Source organism: Pelmatolapia mariae, linkage group LG14 (genome assembly GCF_036321145.2).
Source record: "Pelmatolapia mariae isolate MD_Pm_ZW linkage group LG14, Pm_UMD_F_2, whole genome shotgun sequence".
NCBI classification, from domain to species: Eukaryota; Metazoa; Chordata; class Actinopteri; order Cichliformes; family Cichlidae; genus Pelmatolapia; species Pelmatolapia mariae.
Window position 1 is genome coordinate 9706033 of NC_086239.1, and position 22192 is coordinate 9728224.

At 42.6% G+C, this 22192-nt stretch overlaps 1 protein-coding gene across 3 annotated transcripts; it reads left to right on the plus strand.

The window, feature by feature from the left end:
* The first annotated feature begins 3342 nt into the window (after positions 1-3342).
* Positions 3343-21602, plus strand: LOC134640871 (centrosomal protein of 164 kDa-like). Of its 3 annotated transcripts, XM_063492921.1 has the most exons (28): positions 3343-3492; positions 3879-3962; positions 4258-4369; positions 5136-5370; positions 7437-7601; positions 7696-7806; positions 7880-7960; positions 8120-8224; positions 10781-11656; positions 12210-12263; positions 12721-12851; positions 13100-13633; positions 13827-13958; positions 14082-14277; positions 16217-16294; positions 16436-16558; positions 17434-17577; positions 17647-17730; positions 17807-17875; positions 17965-18224; positions 18417-18593; positions 19113-19269; positions 19349-19456; positions 19769-19871; positions 20546-20926; positions 21024-21096; positions 21197-21316; positions 21464-21602. In XM_063492921.1, exons 2-28 carry the CDS (start codon positions 3884-3886, stop codon positions 21558-21560), a joined length of 4785 nt encoding a protein of 1594 aa, XP_063348991.1. In that variant the 5' UTR covers positions 3343-3492; positions 3879-3883; the 3' UTR covers positions 21561-21602. The 3 variants fall into 3 exon arrangements, with proteins under 3 accessions (XP_063348991.1, XP_063348993.1, XP_063348992.1); XM_063492923.1 differs by lacking the exon at positions 10781-11656; XM_063492922.1 differs by lacking the exons at positions 7437-7601; positions 7696-7806; positions 7880-7960; positions 8120-8224.
* The last annotated feature ends 590 nt before the right edge of the window (positions 21603-22192 follow it).

Here is a 22192-nt window from a genome sequence, read left to right on the forward strand (position 1 = left end):
AGCGGTGCGTTTATGCTCGGGGAGATCGCGAGACTTTTTTCTTTTTGCGATTCTGAGTTTGATTTTAAATCTCCTTGTTCGGACTAAACAAATGCATATAAATTGAAATAAAGTTTTCCCGAAAGGCATGCACCCTGTATGTCTGGCCATACTGAACGTTACAAAAGCACAAGTTTAACTAAGCACATTTATACTGGTTTAACATGTTTTCACACACACAAAAGCACGGTCCCAGAAACACACAGGCCCGATGCAGAGAGAGAGGCGCGCTCCCGCGCGCGCATAGAGACACAGGCGCGGGCGCGCGCCCTGGGCGCTCATGCGCTGACCCACCAGTAGATGGCGTTTTTTAAGCATAAAAAAGTAAAAACTTTTTTAATAGCTTAAAAATAAAAGAATGCTATTTGATATAAAATAAATCTTTCCAAATAATCAATTAGTTGTTTTTGAGGGGAGAAAAAGCAAGGAGCTATGAAGTAGCATATTTTGGATGAATATCATAATTTTATGAATATCATATTTTTATGAATATCATATTTTTATGAATATCATATTTTTAATTACTTCCGTTATTACTTCCGTTATTACTTCCGGAGCTCATGAATAATTCATTAGAACCTATCACTCAAAAAGCTCATGAATAATTTTGACATAAGGGGCCTAATATCCCTCCTCAGAGTCAATAAATTGGGTAGCGACCTTTGCGTTATAATTGGATTCATACAACTTTGAGTAGAAATTACAACAAAATTGAGAGATAATTTTTGCATCATCACTGACCGTACCATTTATATTCAATTTGTGGATAGTATTGGCTTTGGATCTATGTTTTTCTAAGCGGAAAAAATAAGCAGAATTCTGCTCTCCCTCCTCTATCCATCTTTTTCTGGAACGAACGAAAGCACCTTCAGCTTTCTGGCGGTAGAGCTCATCCAGTTTAGATTGAAAGGACCTAAGATGTAATCTATCCTCCTCCGAGACCTCGTCTGGTGGCAGTTGATATATTGCGGAAATGTGAACAATTAGATTTTCTCCTTCTGCTGCCCTTGACTTAGCTATTTTTGCCCCATATTGTCTCAACATTTTACTTGTCTCAAATTTAAAAATTTCCCAGTTTGTGCTATAGGAATTCTCAATATTAGCCTTGTGTATAAAGTGTTTCAACAGTCGTGTGATTTCAGATTTTACAAATGTATGGCTCAAAAGCGAGCTATTTAATTTCCAATATGAGGATCTATTAATTGCTAAATTAAGAGGGGACGGCAGTACAAACTCCGGACCTGTGACATCATCACGTACGCAGGTGTTCCAATTGTACATATCGCGAGTCCGTGCTCGCGTTCTCGGCGGGTACGTACTCCCGTGCGTTCTCGGCGAGTACGTACTCACCGGAAACGCGAGTACGTACTCGCGTACTTGGACATTGATGAACGGCCTCTCACTTTCGCACTTCCCGTACTTATAGTACGCACCGTCCGTAGTACGCGTAGTGTGCGTACTTCAAGCGTGCATACCCTGAATTGGGACACAGCCTATAACTAGATTTCTCTTCATGACTGGAAGAGTCGCCTCCTGCTGATCTTTAGAAGGAATGCAGGTTTGAGGCACCTTTGCTTCTTTTATATGCACCTTAGTGAATCATGCTGCATGACTGATTTAAATGCTGAAGGGATCAATAAGGAGAAAAACTGTGTAAATGTAGTTGTATCACTAGCTTCTTTACCTGTAGTAAACTTATTTTTTTTCACCAAATCAAGGCTTGCACCCAAAATCATAAATTTGGTGTGTTTTGGGGGAGAATAACAGAATTTCCTGTTGATTTGTCAGTGTAAAGGTGTACTGATTCAGTGCTGAAACAAGGAAATCACAGTCATAAAACACACCTGCTCGAACTATCCACTGTGTTTGTGCTTGTGTTTGAATGTGAGACCCAGAACAACAATGTTTGTGTCTTTTGTTTGTGCAGACATGCATGTTCTTGTTTGGTGGACTTATTTTTATGTGCTGACTGCCTAACAATGTGGCAGTTTTGCATGTAGCCATGTTTCAAGAACGTCTCACCTTCATCTTTCACTTGATTTCTTTGTTTTTTTTTCCCTCAAATTACTTCCTCCTTCCCTTCTCTCCCTTATGTCTCTGTATGCCTGGCTTTCTGCCTCTGTTTGGGACGGATGGACCATTCTTCCCATTATCTTCCACCCAGGATTCTCTGAAGGGTCGCCACATCCACCTCTCTCCACAGATAGGCAAGGCAAGGCAAGTTTATTTATATAGCACAATTCAACAACAAGGTGATTCAAAGTGCTTTACAGAGACATTAAAAACAAAAACAAATAAAAAGCATGATTTAAAATTGATTAAGATAAACAAACAAACAAACAAACAAAACAGTATATAAAATCAAAAATCAAAACAGTAGATAAAATCAGAACAGTAGATAAAATCAGAACAGTAGATAAAGTCAGTAGTTAAAATGTAAGTTTTGAAATTTAAGCTTAAAAGTTTGGATTTGGTGCTTTATTCAAATGCGGCTGAGAACAGGTGAGTCTTCAACCTGGATTTAAATAAACTGAGTGTTTCAGCTGATCTGAGGCTTTCTGGGAGTTTGTTCCAGATATAAGGAGCATAAAAGCTGAATGCAGCTTCTCCGTGTCTGGTTCTGACTCTGGGAACTGATAAAAAACCGGATCCAGATGACCTGAGGGATCTGGAAGGTTCACACTGGGTCAGGAGGTCACTGATGTATTTTGGTCCTAAACCATTCAGAGCTTTATAGACCAGCATCAGAACTTTAAAGTCCATCCTCTGACGGACAGTGGAAGTGGAGGCAGTGGAAATCATGTCAGTGAGGAAGGGGCTGATGCTGTCACTCCTGGTCCTGAAAACTCTGCTGAGCGCTCAGAAGAGGAGGTAGCAGAGGAGTTAAATGAGGCAGAGGAAGAAGAGCAGCAGGGTAGCACGTTAAATAAAGATGAAGAAGAAGCAAAAGAGACAAAAGGAGATGTGGAAGGTAGACAGGAAGATACTTTTTGCCAGTACCAGTCTCCAAGAGATACATCATAGCAAGTCTAAAAACCATTTTGCAAACCATACCTTTCATATTAACGTTGTCGTATCATATGAACAGATTTTACTCATATATTTCAGACATTTTATTTTTATTTTGTGTCTATATGTGTAAACTAAAATAAATGACGGTATACTCACCGTTAAAACCTCTGTTAAAGTCTAATTTCACCATGTACTGTAATACACATAAACTGGATATACTGACAATTGCTGAGTTTCCGAGTACATGTGAACGCGCCTGGAGTGGCTCAGCCAGTGAGATTCAAACGTCTCTATCGTCAACAGGAAACGAAGGAAGCGTCCTTGGAGATGTTGTTAGGAGTTTAACTTTCGCATCTTTGCCCTGTCTTTGTGCACAATGCCGCCGTCAAAGAACTGACAGCTAAGCGTTGCTTCCACAGGGGTTAATTTAAAGTTGGGAAGGTAAACGGCTCGGCTCTAATCAGCTTTCCAACTACTTAGCTTCCTGAGCTAACGTTACGCTAACGTTGAAATTAGCTGAGATGCTAACGTTAAATTAATTAGATTTATTTCGCTCCTTTTACTTCCCGACCCTAATTGCTGTCCTCAGCAAGGATTATATGTTGATTATATGCTGACTGTGGCTTTAGTCCAGAAGCCCCTTTCTCTATGTTAAACATTGTTAGTCAGTTTACAACAAAATATGCGACAAAAGTTAGCTAATGTGTGAATTTTACCCCTTCAGCTAAACGAGAACGCAAAACCTGCCGTTTTCAAAAGAGACGTTGATGCAAACGGTATCGCCATTGTTTTATAATATGTGCGTGAATTGTGTTTTATCTCTGCAGTAACCATGACTGCAGCTGCTCTCGTAGGAGACCAGCTGATCCTCGAAGAGGAATACGATGAGAATTATATACCCTGTGAACAAGGTACCCCAGCATCATTGAACAGCACAGTTGATGAGATTTAAACTGTACTGTGGTTTACTTGTGTTTATTCACACCTAAACACTGAACTAATATTAGTCCGATGCCGCTGGAATTGTCTGTTTTATACTGAAGTGTTCATCATCACCTTATTCACAAATGTATTGGAACATGTTGCATTCAGGTTCCATTAACACAGCTCATCCAGAACTGCAGTGCTATCAATTCTGGAGATTTCCAAAACTATGCTACATGGTGCATACTTTACATTCAGCTTGTCTTCTTTTCTTCTGATCAGAGATCCAAGAGTATGCAAGAGAGATTGGCATTGACCCCGACAATGAGCCTGAGCTGCTGTGGCTGGCAAGGGAGGGCATCGTCGCCCCTTTGCCTCCTGAGTGGAAGCCTTGGTAAGTAATGGGAAAGCACCCAGGGAGTGGACCTCAAGCACCAGAGATATAAGTCCTTTTTCACGTATGCTCTGGCAAATTCAGGTGTTTTACAAAGTGTTTTCAAGGTGTGGATTATGGTGTGATTTCCAGCTCATTACAAGTGAGGGTCTGTTGTTGACAACTGAAGGCCAAAGTGTGTAGCAACCATCTCTTACCAAATTCTCCAGGGAGACGTCAGAGCTATTGACCAAATAATGCCTCTAACCCAGCAACACATGGCTTACAAAGCAGTTATTATTACTTGTAGATAGATGATAGATTAACGTAATAGATTAACATAGCTTTTCCTTCTGATTTTTGGCTCATGTGTTTTATATAATTTAGCTTCATTATGATGTCCTCAATGAGTGGTATTAACTGTAAGAATGGATTCTATGGTTTTTAACTAAATGTATTAACTAAACTTGAATAATTATTATGACAGTTACAGCATAATAATCATTTGTAATGCTTAATGGACATAAAAATGTAGGAGGTGGGGTTATACGAGCCATCCATCACCACCAGCCTGTCCTCCTACAACAGGTTTGCTTTAGTTGTCCACACTGGTTCATCCCTTCAGTTTGGTAAGATCAGTGTTAATGGTGTTGTTGCACAAGACCATTTTAAATAATTTCAAGAATGTCTGATGCCTTCAAAGTAAAATTATAAAACACTAAGGGGTGGCTCCAGACTTTTGCACAGAACAGTGAAAGACTCCAGTTTCCTTTCTCCTTACCCACAGCCAGGACGTGACAGGGGACATCTACTACTTCAACTTCTCCACGGGTCAGTCCACCTGGGATCACCCCTGTGATGAGCACTACCGACGCCTGGTGGCCCAGGAGCGTGAGCGAGCTCAGCTCACAGCCACAGCTGGGGGCGCAGGAGCCAAGAAAGACAAGAAAGAGAAGAAAAAGAATAAAGAAAAGAAGGAGAAGAAAGAGAAGAAGAAGAAGGAACCACTCAAAACTCCTGGGGTGAGTGGTTTTATTGATTTATATTCTTCCTTCTTGTTTTAGACAAAATGTTTATGTTTACTTTTCGAGCAACATGGCATCAGAGTATAATGGACTGCAAATAAGATGTGTATAGATTGATTAAGTGGTTATAGGGACAAACATGTATGTATATGTGTGTGTGTGTGTTCGTATTTTCACTATTAATCAGTACTAACTTTTAATTCTTTATTCGTTCTTCTTGTGCATGTATTTGGCATCACCAGTGAATTCAAGTTTCTGTTTTACTCAGATTCTTTTGTATTTTTTGTAATGTTTGCTTGTAATGTTGCAGGTTCTCCATTTTATTCCACGATGATGATGGATGCCTGCACAGTGTGAATATAACATTATCATGCTGTGCAGTCAGTTGCTGCTGATGACTTTCAGGCCTTCCACCTGTCTGTCAGTCCAGGAAATTTTGTGAAATTTTGAATAAATGGTCTTCCTTTATGGTTTGATTGCATTACAGAGTTGTGGGTTTTTGAATGTACCCTGAGTCTGTGCCACTTAGGAAAGCAGTGCAAGCTTCTTAAGTCAAAAATGGTTGAATAAAACCAACAATAAAATGAAGCAAGTTAAAGCAATCCTCAAAATCCTAGTTAGTAGCTCCTGGCTAATAGTGAGCTATGTTTTTTCTTTCACTTGTTAGTGCACTAGGTCAGTGGTCCCCAACCTTTTTTGAGTCACTGACCGGTTTAATGTCAGACAATATTTTCACGGACCTCCCTTTGAGGTGTCGTGGATAAATACAACAAAATAAAATGATACGACCAAGACAAAAACTGTGGTATTTTGTAAATATAATAATAAACACAAATTCACTGTGCAATTGTGTAACTTTATTAGCAGCGTCCTCCTGAAATGCACCAACAATATTGAGAGTAACATCTACCTCTCTGCCCCTTAATGCTCTCTGGTCGCTATGGTATCGCATAAATACGGAGTTAACAGTAAAAACTCTGAAAACCTTATATTTCACACCTCAGCCTCAACTCTCGCAGCCCGGTACCAAATGACTCCGTGGCCCGCGGGTTGGGGATCGCTGCACTACGTAGCTTACTCACTAGCTAAGGCAAGTGTTTTGTTGGTGTGTAAGAATGATCTTCTTGCTTGTTTCGCCTGCAGATGCATCAGTTTTGTTATTAAGATGGGTGTCTGTGTGCTGAACACAGGTTCCTAACAAACTACTGTTTGTTACTGGGTTATTAGAAGTTTTTCTGAACTCATAAGGGTTAGCCTGTTGATTCTTAAAGTTTGAAATTCACAACTCCAACCTCCGTCCATCCAGCTTCTTTCACTTAACCATGCTGGAGCCAATCCCTGCTGCTATAGGGCAAGAGGTGGGCTACACCCTGGACAGGTTGCCAGTTTGTCACAGGGCTGACAAAGAGAGACAGACAACCATTCATGCTCACATTCACACCTGTGGGCAGCTTAGAATCAACTAAACTAACCTACAGACAAAGGCCCCGGCCAGATGGTGGATTTGAGCCCAACACCTTCTTGCTGTGAGATTAACCACTCCTCCGCCGTCGTGTTGTCAGTGTTGTTGTTGTATGTTTTTGTTTTTTTTTTTCAATTAGCCCTTAGAAATGCTCAGATTTAGCCCGCCAAGGTCCTTTTATGCACACTTTGCAAAATCAGTTTCTAACATTGTGGGCACTTTATCAATCTTTTTATATAGTGTTATGCTGCCTCAGTGTCTTCTGCATCTGCTTCTGCATAATCCCCACTGACTCCGTGTTGTAATCGGGGCTCTGTTGGGGTCCGGGCCATCTGCTGCAGAACTCTGTGTTCTCCCTGTGACTGAGAGAGTTCTTTATATCACAGGCTGGAATTTTGGACTGCTGCAGAATGAGTTGTGGAAATGTCTAATTAGTGGTATTACGTTATTAAAATATAAACATCTAAAGAGCCCAAATACATTTTCTTTCTCCTGCAATATTAAAACTAGACTTCCATGTCAGAGAACACGATGCATTCCTAAAAAAGGATTTGTTGAAAAGCGAGAGCTCACATCACCGACTGTGTCTCTTCTCCTGTAGGCCCTCAGTTCGTCTCTGGGACCTCTGCAATCTTCGCTTACCAGCCTGGCTCCCATGCGAGGTCTGGATGCCCCCAGCCAAAGCGCTCTCTCTGGATCTGCCCCTGCTCTGCGGGGGTCTCTTGGCAGCTCCGGGGGGTTGGAACCCCTCAAGAAACCCCTACAGGTAAAAGAACCATCATGCTACATTATGGATGAAATGACGTGCTTCTCGCTTTTTATCCCATCTGAATCTTTTACTTCCATTCATTCTTTTTCAGGCTCCTCGAACCAGTGGAGCAACCAGAATACTCGGCAGCCGACAGGAAGAGAGAGTGTCATTTTCTTTGCCCGATTTTCACAGTGATGATGACAAAATCTCAGAAAACGAGGTTGGTTTAGCTTCCTGTTGCTCCCAGGAAATACACTTCACGTCCTTCTGTAACCAGCGACTGTTCTTTCCAGCCAAGTCCTCATGATTCAGACAGACTATTGAAGAATCTCCACCTGGATCTGGATGCCCTCGGAGGAAGCCTAAAGTATGAGGTAGACAGGATTTTTTTACTACTCTGATTCATAATTTAGGCACAAATAACTGCATTGACCATTATGCACCTTCTCATTTATAGAAAGTATAATTATGTTTCCTAATTAATGGTTTATCAGGTTCAGTGTTAAAGTTTCCTGTGTAAATGTTTACTGCAGGAAAGTGATGCCACTGGTGCAGCACCAGCTGAGGAGAGGACGGAGCCCGAGTTGCAGGATTTGGGCCTGTCTGGTGACCACAGCCCTGAACCGCAGTCACAACAAGTAAAAGCACACAACAGAGTCCACGCATCATTTCTCTCTTTCTCGCTCTCAACAAGTAAAACCTCTCTGCCACTTCTGCCCTCTTCACCTGTGTGTGTGTGTTGTGTTTGTGTGTGTGTGTGTGTGTGTGTGTCTTTGAACGGCTGTGGTGTGTTGTTCAATGTGCGGCACATTCGAGGTATTATAATGATTGTTGTGTTTCTGTTTTTTAAACCAGAGATTTTGTACAAAGATCAGAATATATTTGTGAAGAATGGGGGTCTCGGGTACCTTTCCTCTGGTAAAACTGCAGTGTAAGAGATTTAGAAAATACACAGACACTGCTGTATTTTCAGTGCCTGTTTAACTAGAAGTGTTATTAATGGGTATTGGTGCTATATTATTATAAGTGTTTTTATGATTACAAAAAGTGACTTTTCTTGTTGTCTCGTCTAACTGTGGTCTCTAAACCATATGTTTCTGCTTCTCTTGTGTTTCTTTGACCTTTAAACCTCTCACCTTTGCACTGTGACCCATGTGTGTCCCTGCAGCTGCTGTGCTGCTGGGATCTGTCCTACGGGCACGGCTGTTACTGTGTCTTCCTCCTTGTCCTTCTGTCCTCCTACTGCCACTGTTACTGCTTTGCTCTCTAAACAACAAGAGCATGGGCCATCGCCATCAAAACACATTCATGAATTTATTTATTTAAGTATATCATTCACAGTATAATTCCTTACCATCACCACTGAACAGTTGTATTTATATCATGTAATTTAATTAGTCATATAAATTGTGTATATAATACAGACACGGCCAGGTTTATTAATCAGGGCAAATAAAATTTTTAAAAAGTGTTGAGGGATAAAATGCAATTTACTTACTAATGATGCGCAAATTCGTGATACATTTTATTTCTGTATTGAAAAACACAATAACCAAAAGCAGCACAGATGGCTTTCAAAGTTGAGAATGCGGGCACATCTTTGTTGCTTGAAGTCTGACAGACCTAATATGTGTGTAGTTTTCATGCCCTAAGCAAATGTGGAAGAGTAGACCAAGGAGAGGTTAGAGAAGGGTCCATAAATTTTTGGACAGTGACACATACTTTGTAGTCTTTCCCTAAGGACAGTGCAACAGTTTCTTTTTTTTATGGATTTACTGGATAGGTAAAGTGAAGACTGACAGGAGAGCGGAGGGCCACGTTTCAGACTTGAACCCAGGCCGTCGGCTCTCAGCTGTACAGCATATGCTCGCCTGCTAAACGAATATTCTGTAAAATGTTTGGCTAGCAATTGTAGTCTAGTAGAACAGTGATGTGCTGCGGTTCTGAAAAAAATACAAAATTTTAGGATTTCATTTAAGATTTGATTAAAGATTTTTTTTGGTGCAAGTGATGCTTATGTGAAAAAACAAGTTTATAAAGCCACGCTTGGCTTCATGAAGTCAGACTCCTTCTAGTTTAGCTGGATCTTTCAGGAGGTTGCGTTTCCTTTCACATAAAACCAGTTGTTCCTCACATGCCAAATAAATTAACACAAGTTGAGAAATTTGTCTCACTTCTGCTATGTGCTCTTGTGCAGCATTTCCCTAAAAACAACTATTGTTGCCATGTGAGGTTAAAATGGGCCGAAACCATAAACTGTGGGTGGACCCAGTAATCATTACATAACCCACTGTGTTAGCCAAATGTCCAGCTGTGATGCCTCTGTCTTCATACTGGACTCGAGTTCTGGGTCTGACTGAGAAACCGAGGGACACTGTGTGCCCATACCCTGCTCTCTCGTCTTTCTTGACTCTAATGGGGACAAAGTGAACATTATGTTGGACTGAGTAAGACTAAACTAGTAGTTAAGTCTATTAGCTCATTAAGAAAGTGTTTGCAGAAGTCACAGGGAGCTGAAGGGTCATTTTCCCTTAGATGTCTCTATAACTAGATTTCTCTTCATGACTGGAGGAGTCGCCTCCTGCTGATCTTTAGAAGGAATGCAGGTTTAAGGCACCTTTGCTTCTTTTATATGCACCTTAGTGAATCATGCTGCATGACTGATTTAAATGCTGAAGGGATCAATAAGGAGAAAAACTGTGTAAATGTAGTTGTATCACTAGCTTCTTTACCTGTAGTAAACTTATTTTTTTTCACCAAATCAAGGCTTGCACCCAAAATCATAAATTTGGTGTGTTTTGGGGGAGAATAACAGAATTTCCTGTTGATTTGTCAGTGTAAAGGTGTACTGATTCAGTGCTGAAACAAGGAAATCACAGTCATAAAACACACCTGCTCGAACTATCCACTGTGTTTGTGCTTGTGTTTGAATGTGAGACCCAGAACAACAATGTTTGTGTCTTTTGTTTGTGCAGACATGCATGCAATGTGTCAGTTTTGCATGTAGCCATGTTTCAAGAACGTCTCACCTTCACCATATATCACTTGATTTCTTTTTTTTCTTTTTCTTTTTTGTCTGGCTCATTTCCTCACCTTACTTCCTCCTTCCCTTCTCTCCCTTATGTCTCTGTATGCCTGACTTTCTGCCTCTGTTTGGGACGGATGGACCATTCTTCCCATTATCTTCCACTCAGGATTCTCTGAAGGGTCGCCACATCCACCTCTCTCCACAGATAGGCAGTGGAAATCATGTCAGTGAGGAGGGGGCTGATGCTGTCACTCCTGGTCCTGAAAACTCTGCTGAGCACTCAGAAGAGGAGGTAGCAGAGGAGTTAAATGAGGCAGAGGAAGAAGAGCAGCAGGGTAGCACGCTAGATAAAGATGAAGAAGAAGCAAAAGAGACAAAAGGAGATGCGGAAGGTAGACAGGAAGATGGAAAAAGCCAAGAGGAGGGGAAGGAGATAGAGGATGCTCAAAGTAAAGTGGCTGGAGAGAACAAGAAAGGGGAAGATGAAAATAATGAGCTAGAGGAAGAGTGCTGTGAAGATGAGGACGAGAACAAAGATGAAGACAGAGAGAGGAAAGAAGAGGAGCAAAAAATAGAAGAAGAGGAATGTGAGAATGGTAGCAGTGAAGTCGTGAAGAAGTCCTCCAAAAGTGATCAAGGTGGAGTAAGTTGGGAGGAGGACAGAACTGACAAAGAGAGGGATGAGCTTGAGAGAACTGTAAGTGACGGAGAGCACAGTGAGAGAAAGGAAGAGGAGGTCGGGACCAGTAGCAAGGGAGGGCAGGAGGAGGAGAGCGATAAGGTTTTGGAGAGGTGCTCTCTAAGCCGGAGGAAACTGACAGAGAGTGATGAGGTGTTGGAAAGATGTGTACAGAGTGAAGGAGAAGACACAGAGAGGGGGGGAGCGGAGCTAGAGGATGACTCAGTTGGCCAGAGAGCATCGGACAGCAATGAGGAGGAGGAGGTTATAGAGAGGTTTAAAGAGGAAGGGGCTCATGACCAACCAGCCATTAATGATCGGAAGATGCAAAATGTGACAAAAAATTCCTCCCTTCCTTCAGAGGTAGGGTCCGATGTTGTGCCTCTGTGTTGCCTCTCAGTCTTAGTCTCGCTTGATTTTTGTAAGCAGGTGCATGTAGCTCTCAGGCTCCAACTCCACTGCCTTAGGGGCTGCTACTTGCCCCGTGACTTCCTGCCTGGAAGTCTTCATTCACACACTGAATGACAAATTGGGCAAAAGGTCAATCTATCTGAGCCCCTGAGGACTGGATTGGAGCATTTTCCCATTGACAGTGCAGATTTATTAAGCTGACCTGACCTTAGGTTGCTGGTTTGAGTTTTCTGTTTAGACAGAACTGTCATATCCCACAACGTTGCCCCTCACCTGCAGAGTGTGCTTGCTTCAGTTGCACAATGATTTTGCAGTGTGCCTGCCTGCAGTCTGGCCGTGGTTGTGTTTGCATGTAGGCTATAGCTTGGAATCACCCTTAGTGTCTTTCTGTGGCTTTGGTAGAGGCAGCATGCTTGGATGTCCAGTGTTGCTTGTGGGCAGTTCAGTTGTTTAGACATAGGTTATCAGCGATAACGTTACATGATCACTTTCTGTACTATTGCAGAATTCTGAAGCCAGTAAGAACATTGAGGAGGCGTCGTTCTCCATAGATAAGAAGGTATGCACCCTAACTCATTTACCATTCAACCTACTGTGCCAGCCTATGACTCAAAAAACCAAAACAAACCCCCTCAAAATCCCCCAAGACTCTTTTAAATATGGCACGGTCATGACCTAAAAACCCGACTCATTTCATCTTAAAAGCCTCTTAAAAGCCTTTATGAGGTGTTACATTTTATTTATTTTAATAACAGGCTATGTGGGGACAATGACACTATTTTCTTGTGGTGTTCCACCGATAGGCAGGCTTGGACAAGTTATAATATTCTAAAAGAGTTCAGAAAATAAATGTCTTTTTCTGGGTTAGAATTTGAAAATCCAAAAAGCTTCCCTTTCATTTAACTGCTTATTTTTTTTATTCTTCCAGTGTAAAAAAAGAAACAAAAAAAGCAAAAATGTGCAGCTGCAACACATCTGATAAATGATTTTTAGATTTCAAACTCTATGTCTTTCAGCTGTCCCAGAAGGCTCTGGACATCAACGATCTGTCTGATGCTGTCAGTCCGCTGGAAAAAACTGACACAGAGGAGAAGGAAGAGGAGAAAGGAGAAAAGGGGGAAAGGAAAGGAGGAGAGGGCAGTAAGAGGTGCCTTTGGTTTACATATTGGTCCTCAAAAATATCTGCTTTGTTGATTTTATGTGACTTTATCCTCTTAGGAAGTTGCACTTAGCACTCGGCCTATTTTGTTTTTTTAGTAAAGAAACATCTACTTTTTACAACATTAACTGTTTATAAAGAAAGCTTTAGACTTATGCCCATCTTGCCTGTTCGTAGAATTATGATGAACAAATACAACACCTTTTAACTCTTTTGCTCTCATTCTTTTATTTTAGCCATGTGCTGGCCAAAGACAGAGACACATCCCCAGTGCATAAAGTTGACCGGCTTGTCCTTCACCAGTCCAGCCTTTCACCGTCACCCTCCATCTCCTCGCATTCAGACCAGGCTGTCACCCCCAGGCAAACGGCCCAGGGCCTCGGCGTACCTCTGGGACTTGAGAGGCCTGAAACTTCCAGGGGCCGACAGGCACCGTTTTCGAGCATCCAAGCTGATGGTGTTAAATGCTCCTTAAAAAAACAAGAGAGGGCTATGGAAGAAGAGCCGAGAGGAAAAAGCCGGAAAGACGGGGAGAAGAAAAAGAGTGAGAAAGAAGAGGAGAGGAAGAGGTTAGAGAGAGAGGAGAGGAGTAAGAAGGAAAGAGAGGAGATGGAGAGGGAAAGGAGGAAAGCTGACCGAGAGATAGAGGAGGAGAAGGAGCGCATAGCTAAGGAAAAAGAACAGAGGATTCATCTCCTCCGGGAAGAGCTGAAAAGAGAAGAGGAGGAGGAGGAGGAGAAACTGAGGGGGGAGACTGAGGAAAGACTGAGGTTGGTAGGAGATCAAACTCAAAGACAGCACCTTTAAATTTGTTTTTGTATTGTGTTGTTTACTTCCTGCTCTTTATTGTTAATATTTCATGAGGTGTGAATCAAATTGATGAAGCTCCTTTGCTTCCAAAGGTTTTTTTTAAATTGTAACTACATACACAAATGCATCTGAATTTACGTGCGTCTCCCTCAGGGCTTTACGGCAGCACCTCCTGTCTAGAAGGAGAGAGGAGGAGGCCAGGCTGAACGAGGAGTCTGACAGAATGTTGGAGGAGCTCAGAGAGTCTACGAAGAGGGAGAGGGAGCAGCAGCAACACAAACTCAGGTCAACGCTTAACACACATCAGCACAGTCACCCGTAAAGAAGTGAAAACCCGACATTCTGTTTTTTCTTGCACGTGAAAAAACACAATCCCTGTATTAACATTAACATCTGCGTTGTGTGCAGGGAAGAGAGTGAAGTCCTGTTAAAGGAGGTACGTGTCACTCTAGAGGAAGAGCAAACTGCAGCGCGGGAAAGACTGGAGGCCCAGAAGACACGGGACATCGAGCGACTGAAGGCGGAGTTAGAAGAAGAGCTGGAGACGGAGAAGAAGAGGCTCCAGAGAGAGAGGGAGGAGAAACTGGACTCTCTGAAACAGGAGGTAACTGTTGATGCTGCTGATTTTTTTTATCCTCAGACAGCTTGTCTCTATCGGGATATTTAGGTCAGATGAATCACAATGTTCACTGGACTAAAGAGGAGGGGGGCCATCCAACTTATTATTAGCACTCAGTTCAAAATCCTGCATCTGTGATGGAATGGAAATGGCAGGTTTTAGAGCACCACATGCTCCCATCCAGATTCAGGGAAGGCCTTTCATATTTCAGCAAGACAATGCTAAACCGCATTCTGCATCTGTTACTGCAGCATGGCTTCATAGTAGAAGAGTGCTGATGCTAACCTTTCACCATCCTGAAACTTTTGACACATTATGAAGCAAGTAAGAGAAAGAAGATCCTGGACTGCTGAGCAGCATGCTCGAACTTTTAGAATAAAATGTTAAGTGACATGTAACGCATGAGGTGAGAGTTTTCTTACTGTGGGGGCTATATTTTGATAGCTGCTTTAATAATTATAGAGGCCAATTCCTGTATGTAGTTATGAGAAGGTATCCCTTTAATAGAATCCTATTAAACTAACTATGTCGCTGTGTGTCATATACCTGTCTGAAATAAAGTACACATTTGCTTTTATACTGTGATTAATCTTGTCTCCATGTGGGGGATAATTTATTATAGGTGAGGGAACTCAAACCCGGGGCTGTTGTGTCACAGGTGACAGGGGCGGATCTAGAGGGGTGGCATGGGGTTGCATGTGCCACCCTAAAATGATCTCTTGCCACCTCTAGTGCCACCCTAGTTTTGCATATGACGGTGTTGTTTATTAAGATAAGATAGCATTAACAGTTTGAAGGTGGAATGAAGGTGAGTGTTCTTAACACTGTGTGTGCCGCACCTCCGAATTGCAGGACCAGCATGTGATTAAGCGGACATAGCAACAAGCTGGAGCCACGCTGAGTCTGAGTCAGCTTGTGTTGAAAGTTTGGACTTCAAAGTATACATAAGTTTTTAAATTTTAATGACAGGCCACTAAATCCAGAGTTATGATTAAAAAAACTATATTTTTATATGTATTTATTTATTATACAGGCTATATTGTACATAAAGTCAAAATTCACGTGTTATGTAACTGAAAAGTTTAATTATGTGAGCTACAGAAAATAATTAAGTTTTAGACTATATTTATATGAAACGTGTATACTTGCTGCATTTAAATCATGTTAACCATATGTAACACCTGCATATGTGTTTCTAAAAAGGCTTAGATTTTGCCATCCCATTTGATTTCCATGCCACCCTGATGCCACCCTACGAAACTTTCTCTAGATCCGCCCCTGATAGGTGAAAGTTTTTTTTCCTATCTTGATTTATTAAGATTGTTATTGCGATTTATAGAAAAGTGATCATACACGTTCTGAAGGAAGCAAATGTATTGTAGCTGCTTCCATGGGAGAAATCAAGATTAAAGCTGGGTTCAGTAAATAGTCAAATATTGTCCTTGTTATGAAGCAATCTGGACTGAAAAACAAACCACTGACTCACACTAGATGCTGGCAGGTTAAACCTGGATGTTTGTTGTCTTGTGTAGTGAGAGGACTCCAGAAGTCAGTTTTGTTGTGACCCAGTCCTGGTAACTCCATTTCTAGTTAGACTTGTAACCCAGGGCAAGAATTCTTGATCACAGTGGTACTAACATACCAACATATTTTATGTCCATGATCTAAAGTCCTAAAGTGTCTGTGTCACCATACAGTTGTAGCTTTGTTTTTTAGTTTTTGTAAAGACAGAAAAGACAGACATTGCCAGGATCTAAATGGTCTCAGTTTAAACTGCCAAATGATCTTTGTGGCCAGTGGTAGTGTGATATACTAATGTAAACATTAAAACCAACCGATCCACGGGTTTGCTTTGATAGTACATGAACACAACAAACATGGATTAATGATCTGTCTGTGTTTGCACTTTTTTGTCTGTATAAAGGTCAGAAGCACAGAGAGGAGGAGGGAGCTGATGATGAGTCCGCGGCCTGAGCTGCAACTGGCTGAGTACCACCGCGAGGTTAGAGGACACATTTTTATACAGCATTGCATTATCTCTGTGAATATGAGCTTAAAGGGCGTGAAGCACTAGTGGCATTAGAATGGGTTATAACTTCTTTTTAAAAATTTTTCCTTCCCCCTTTTCTGCACCGCTGCCCAGCTGACCGATGTGCTCCAGGAAGTGCGAGAGGAAGTGCAGCGGGATCACGAGAGGAAGCTGGAGCAGCTGAGGAACGACCACAGGAGAGAGATGAACAGCATAAGAGAGAAATATCTAGACGAGGTCAGGGGGCGTTTCAGATTTAGTTGTACTGTAGATTCTTATAAACATATAGCCAGACTTTCAAGTAAGAAATGATCTTCAGACTAGAGCCTGGCTGATATTTTTAAGACCGATACCGATTTAAAAAACTGTTGTTTCAGCCAATATTCACCAAACATAACCAGATTTCCACATATCGTTATTTATAATTGCTTAATAAGATAGTGAATGATTTGTTTATGCTCGACCCGACTCTGCTCCTAACATCTGTTTCCAACCAAGCTTTTTGCCAAAAGGAAAGTTGCAGAGTGCCCTCTGGTGGACAAAGTATGCAAAATCAACATTCATAACATGGTTGAAGGATGTTTCTCCTTTCTTCGTACATAAATGTCATAAATGCCATTATTGATATGACAGCAAATAGCTAATATCAGTCTGATTGGCATATCAGCATTTCAGACTGCTCTAAAGAGGCAGTTTATTTCTACTCTTGGCTCCAAATGATGTTAGTAAGTGCAGATTTCCTTAATCTGGCCAGCTCAGGCATAGAAGACTGACTCACCTGCTGTTTCCATCTTCTGTTTAAGAGGAGTTGGTCAGATTCAGTCAGGGAGAACTTTAAGAGGAGCTAAATAACTTACTCTAGGAGAGGCTGTGAAAAAAACAATCTGGAAATGCGTATAACAGGTCTGAATCTAGGAAGAGAGAAACTGAGCTGTTAAAACAACACTACACATGCTTTGGACTTTAAAGTAAAGAATAGTTTTTCTCACACGGTGTCACGTTTGTGTTTAATTTTAAACAGTGAACTAGTATTACAAGCTTTTGCCTCAAGGCTTTTTTTGTAAACAAGCAGGATACTTATTATCAGTCACGTCATCGTGTCTGTGTCCTAGGAGACGGCTCAGAGGGAGCGCTTTCTGTCCACTCTGCAGGAGGACAGAGAGCGATTGCAGGCCTCACATGCTGTCCAGCTGGAGAAGCTCCGCTTACAGCTGGATGCACAGATACAAAAGACTGAGCTGGCACACTCACGCAAGGTAAGTCAGGACAGACACACGAATGCTAACTCTGAGGTGGGAATTAAGTCATCTTATCTCTTTGTGTAGGAGTCAGAGCTGCAGGATTTGGGGGATCAGCTGGAGCTGAGAGCCAAAGAGCTGAAGAGCCAGGAGGCCATGCTGCAGACCAAGGTCCGTTTTAAACAATATGTGCTCTGTTAACAGGTATCTGAACCACATGGACTAATCAATTTCTGTCTCCTATCAGGCAGCAGATCTGAAGAGGAGGAGGAAGCTGCTTGGAGAAGAGGAGCAGGAAGTGGACAGACAGATAGAGGTGTGAAGCCATGCTCTCTCCTAATGAACAGATTTTATTCACTCGGAAAGTTGGCACTCACTGCCAACTTTCCTTTTTTCCTCCGTCAGGCCTTACCTCGGCTGATCCAGGAAAGAGACCGGCTGAGAGAGGAGCTGGAGAGGATGAGAGAAGAGAAAGCCCAAGCCAGAGAACTCATCAACAGAGCCAGGGAGGAGAGGAGTGAGGCCAAGGAGAAGGAGGAGAGGCTCAGGGAGGAGTTGGACCGAGCCAGGGAAGAGAGCAGGAGAGCCAGGGAGGACAAGGAGCACCTGGAGACCAAGGTGGCATTGCTGCAGGAGAGATGTGACCGCCTCAGCCACAGAGTCAGGTAGAGGCTTCCTACACTAACAGCTTTCAAAATAAAAGCTCTGATTGGTACTCATAGATTTGCCTCAGTATTAAATGACAGAATAACTGTCGCCTTGCACATGTAGAATTTTCTTGTTTTGTATTTGTTTAGTTTTTTTAATGGCTTTAAATATGTTTCCATGTGAAAAGTCCGCTGTTTTTGTTTTCTCAGTGAGCTGGAACGAGGTGAAGGGGCGAGCACGTCCCCGGAACAAGAGCAGGACAGAAAGAAGAAGGCAGAGAAGGCGACGACGCCCTCCAGTGACAGAGGAGACACATCACTACATGTAGATGACCTGGAGGAGCCGCCTCTTTCCCCTGTACCTGACAGCAACAGCAGCATGGATGAGTAAGGGGAGCACACACACAGTACCAATCACAGAAATAAACAGTTATAAATTCTTCAGGATTAGGGGTTTGTTTATGGTTTGGTACTTCCAGCATTTCGTTCTTATCATTTTGTCAACCTAAAAAAATAGCAGAATCCTAAAAATTGAAATACCTTTGAGGTAGAATACTCCTAATAAGATGACAGATGCTGTGAAAGCAGAGCTCCTCCCGGATCTGACATTACAGATTTGGTGTTTTTTCATTGTTACCACTCTTATGCACTTGTTGTTTATGTCATCAGTACTAAATCAGCTAAAACTGACTACCGTAATAACCCCATCTGCTACTTAACTAACAAGACCAATAACCAGAAGTTTAAGTGACTTGATGTTGTACTGATTAAAACTCTTCCTTTCATTGTTTTGAACCGTGCACGTTTCTAGTTCTAATGTTTGTATGATAGAAATATCAAAACATTTGAGTTTTTGGTGCGTGTCTACCTTCAACACTTCCCATCCCCACACCTCTACGTGTCCAGATTCCAGCGGTACATCTCCTCACATGGCGCTTCCATCCAGAAGATCAAACTCTTCCTGGAGAGAGAGAGCAGCCGGCTGATGGAGAGGCAGGCGGCCCTGCAGGCCCACCCCGCTCAGGGAAGAGCGACCGAAGAGACGATGAGAAACCTTGAACAGGTAAGGGGGAGCCTCACGTGTTAAACCTCAATCGGATTTTTTTTTTTTTAAAGATGGGAATTTCCCCTCCCTTTGTCAGGAGGCCAACCGTGTGGCGGAGTTGGAGCGGACGGTTCAGAGAGGAAACAGTCTCCTGCAGAGGAAAGAGGAGCAGCTTCTGCAGCTAGAGAACTCTATAGCCAAAGAGGTCAGGAGGTCATCAGCATGTATTTGTGCTCTTCTGTGAGCTTGTTTAAAGTCTCACTTAGAATGAGTTTATGTAATCAGTGTAGAAGGTTATATTGACCAAGTAAAATTGATGAAAAGCTATAAAAATAAGCAGAACATTTAGCTGCATGGTACATTTCTGCCACTCAACACACTTTATATGCAAGGATGAAATGTGTCTCAGTGGATTGGAAATATAACCTGGATTGGATTTAAGGTGTAGCAGAAGGGAATTCATACTTTTAATGGAATGTCGTGATGACTGTAACGCCCTGGTGCTTTTTCCACGTAGCCGCTGTTTGAGGATTTGTCTCGGCTCACCGGAGGAAGGAAGGTAACCTTTGATGTGAGTGAGTCAGACCTCAGCAGCACCGTGGAACCGCCAGATGGGACAGGTAATGCATGCTCGCCAGCACACTCCCCAGACAATGAACAGGATTTTCAAATTTCAGTCTAAATCCAACATGTGGGCTCTGCCTGATCACCGCTTGGGGTTCAGCGTTTGCCTTTAACACTGAGTGTTCAGACTGAGTCTCAGCGCTCCTGGAATATGTGTCAGTGTTACACAGCCTCAATAAAGTCAAAGTTATCAACAATGCACCCTGTAAAGGTGTAAAAAGACCGATTTTGTCAATGCGCTTTATTTTTCTTGCTTCTGGTTTGGGCATCTGACTGGGATTCCTCCTGGACTCCTACAGCTGTACTTTAGCTGCTGCCGCCACAAACAAGCCCTTGCTAAGCAAAAGAAGATGGATGGATGGATGGAAGTAACATGTTCCCCTGTAGCTATGGGCTGAGAGTAAAGCCCCTTTCAAAGTATACTGAATTAGCAGATCTAAGGTAACCTATACCATACTTTGATTTATGATTGGGGACTATAACTGGCCCTTTGATTTGTGTGTCAGAGCCAATGTTTCTGTATATGAACTTCACAAATCAACTGTTAATAGACAATCATTTTGGCTCTAGTGCGTCCCCAGAGAGCCACTCCTAACAGTTTGAAGAACTCACCAGTTGTATTTTCTCTTACCTCTGCAAATCTTCGCTCTCCTCCTCCCTCTCTCTTCAGGAGATATTCCCACCGTTCCAGCCAAAGTCCAGGAATTAGCAGAGTCACTGCAGCAGATCTCAGGCCAGCTCAACACCGTCCTGGGTGCCTTGGGTTCGCTGACCCAGCAGCAGAGCACCGCACCTTACGCAGCTTTCCCTCCACCTATGTCTCATCCTCACTCCACCTCCTCCTCATCAGCTCCTGTCATTGCTCAGACGTACAACCTGGGAACCAACTCCTTAGCCCCGCCTCCTCCTCTGGAGAGGCTCTCAGAGCCACCGTGGAGCTGGGCGACTCAGAGCGGCTCTGCAGCCTCCCCACTCTTCAGCACGCCCATCAGCAGTGAGCTGAGGGCATCCAGAGACACCCTCAACAGCCGCTGGAGCCAGATATTCCCTGGTATGTTGTTGGATTAGTGGCGCACCAACAACAGCACTCGTTGGGGGAAAAAAACAAAACAAAGTTGTACAAATTGTGTCATTGTTCTTTTGTCCAGGAGCAGCTGTTGCCCCGCTCAGTTCCAGCACAACAAGACCCTCCACAGCTTACTCATCATACACTGCTCTGAAGTACTGCAACCTGCAAAACACCTTTAATCAAGCCTGTGTAGCAGATTCCACACAAACGCTGTTTTAAGTGTACTTACGGTAACTCCTGTGTGTGTCTCAGTGAACACAGCCGGGCGCTTCACTCCACACCGAGATCAGCTGAGATGGACGGCCAAAGGCTGCAGGGGCTGATAGACGGCAACAAGAGGTGGCTGGAAATGCGCAAGAAAGACACCAGCATGTATCCTTCCATCACTCTAACACACGGTCCATCCTCTAGTTCTCCTTTATTTCATATAACTTCCTTTTTAAAAGTTTCACTTTGCAAACATCTCTAGTCTAAAGTTCACCTTCGGTTGTTCCTGCCATCTTTAACTCCACCATTCAGACCGCTGTTCACCCGCTATCAGGCTCCCTCCTCAAAGAGCGGGCTGGTCCAGCTGGGCCTGGATGACAACAATCAGATCAGAGTCTATCATTACTGACAACATGATGCATGGCCTCCCTCTACCGAGACTGTTACCGAGGACTTTGTATTACTGACTGTGACAGGTCTGCATCGTGATGTTTACATTCCTTCTTCTTCTTCTTTTAAAATTAAATATGTCGGTTCAGAACATTTTCAGGGATCGTTCAGCCTCCTCTGCTCTTCCCAGAGGAAGAGATCACTCTAGAGGACACGGCTGTTCATTCAGGGAGGTTACATATCTGAGAGGGCTGAGGACTTTTATCCTCCAACACTAGAAACTACTTTTATTTTTTTTTTTAGGCAAACAAATTCAGGGTTAGAGGTCCATGCCAGAACTTATCCACTCTGTGTTTTAAAGCTGTAGTTCACTTGTGTCGGGTTGGGTTTTCCTAATAAGTATAAGACAATCATAGAGAAGTGTCCTGTGCGATTTCTCTATTGCTGAAACTTTTCCTTCCACAACACGGCCTGATGGAGGTTAACCGTTTATGTAATGCACTTTTTAACAGGCTGAATTTCCTGTTGTTGTTTTTGTAAAGACAGTGAAGCCAATCCACTTTGAAAAATGTTTTTTAATGTCCAGTCTCCTGGTGTTTGCATATCAGTAATAGTGAGCTCTAGACTAGTTGTGCCTGTTACATATTTGTG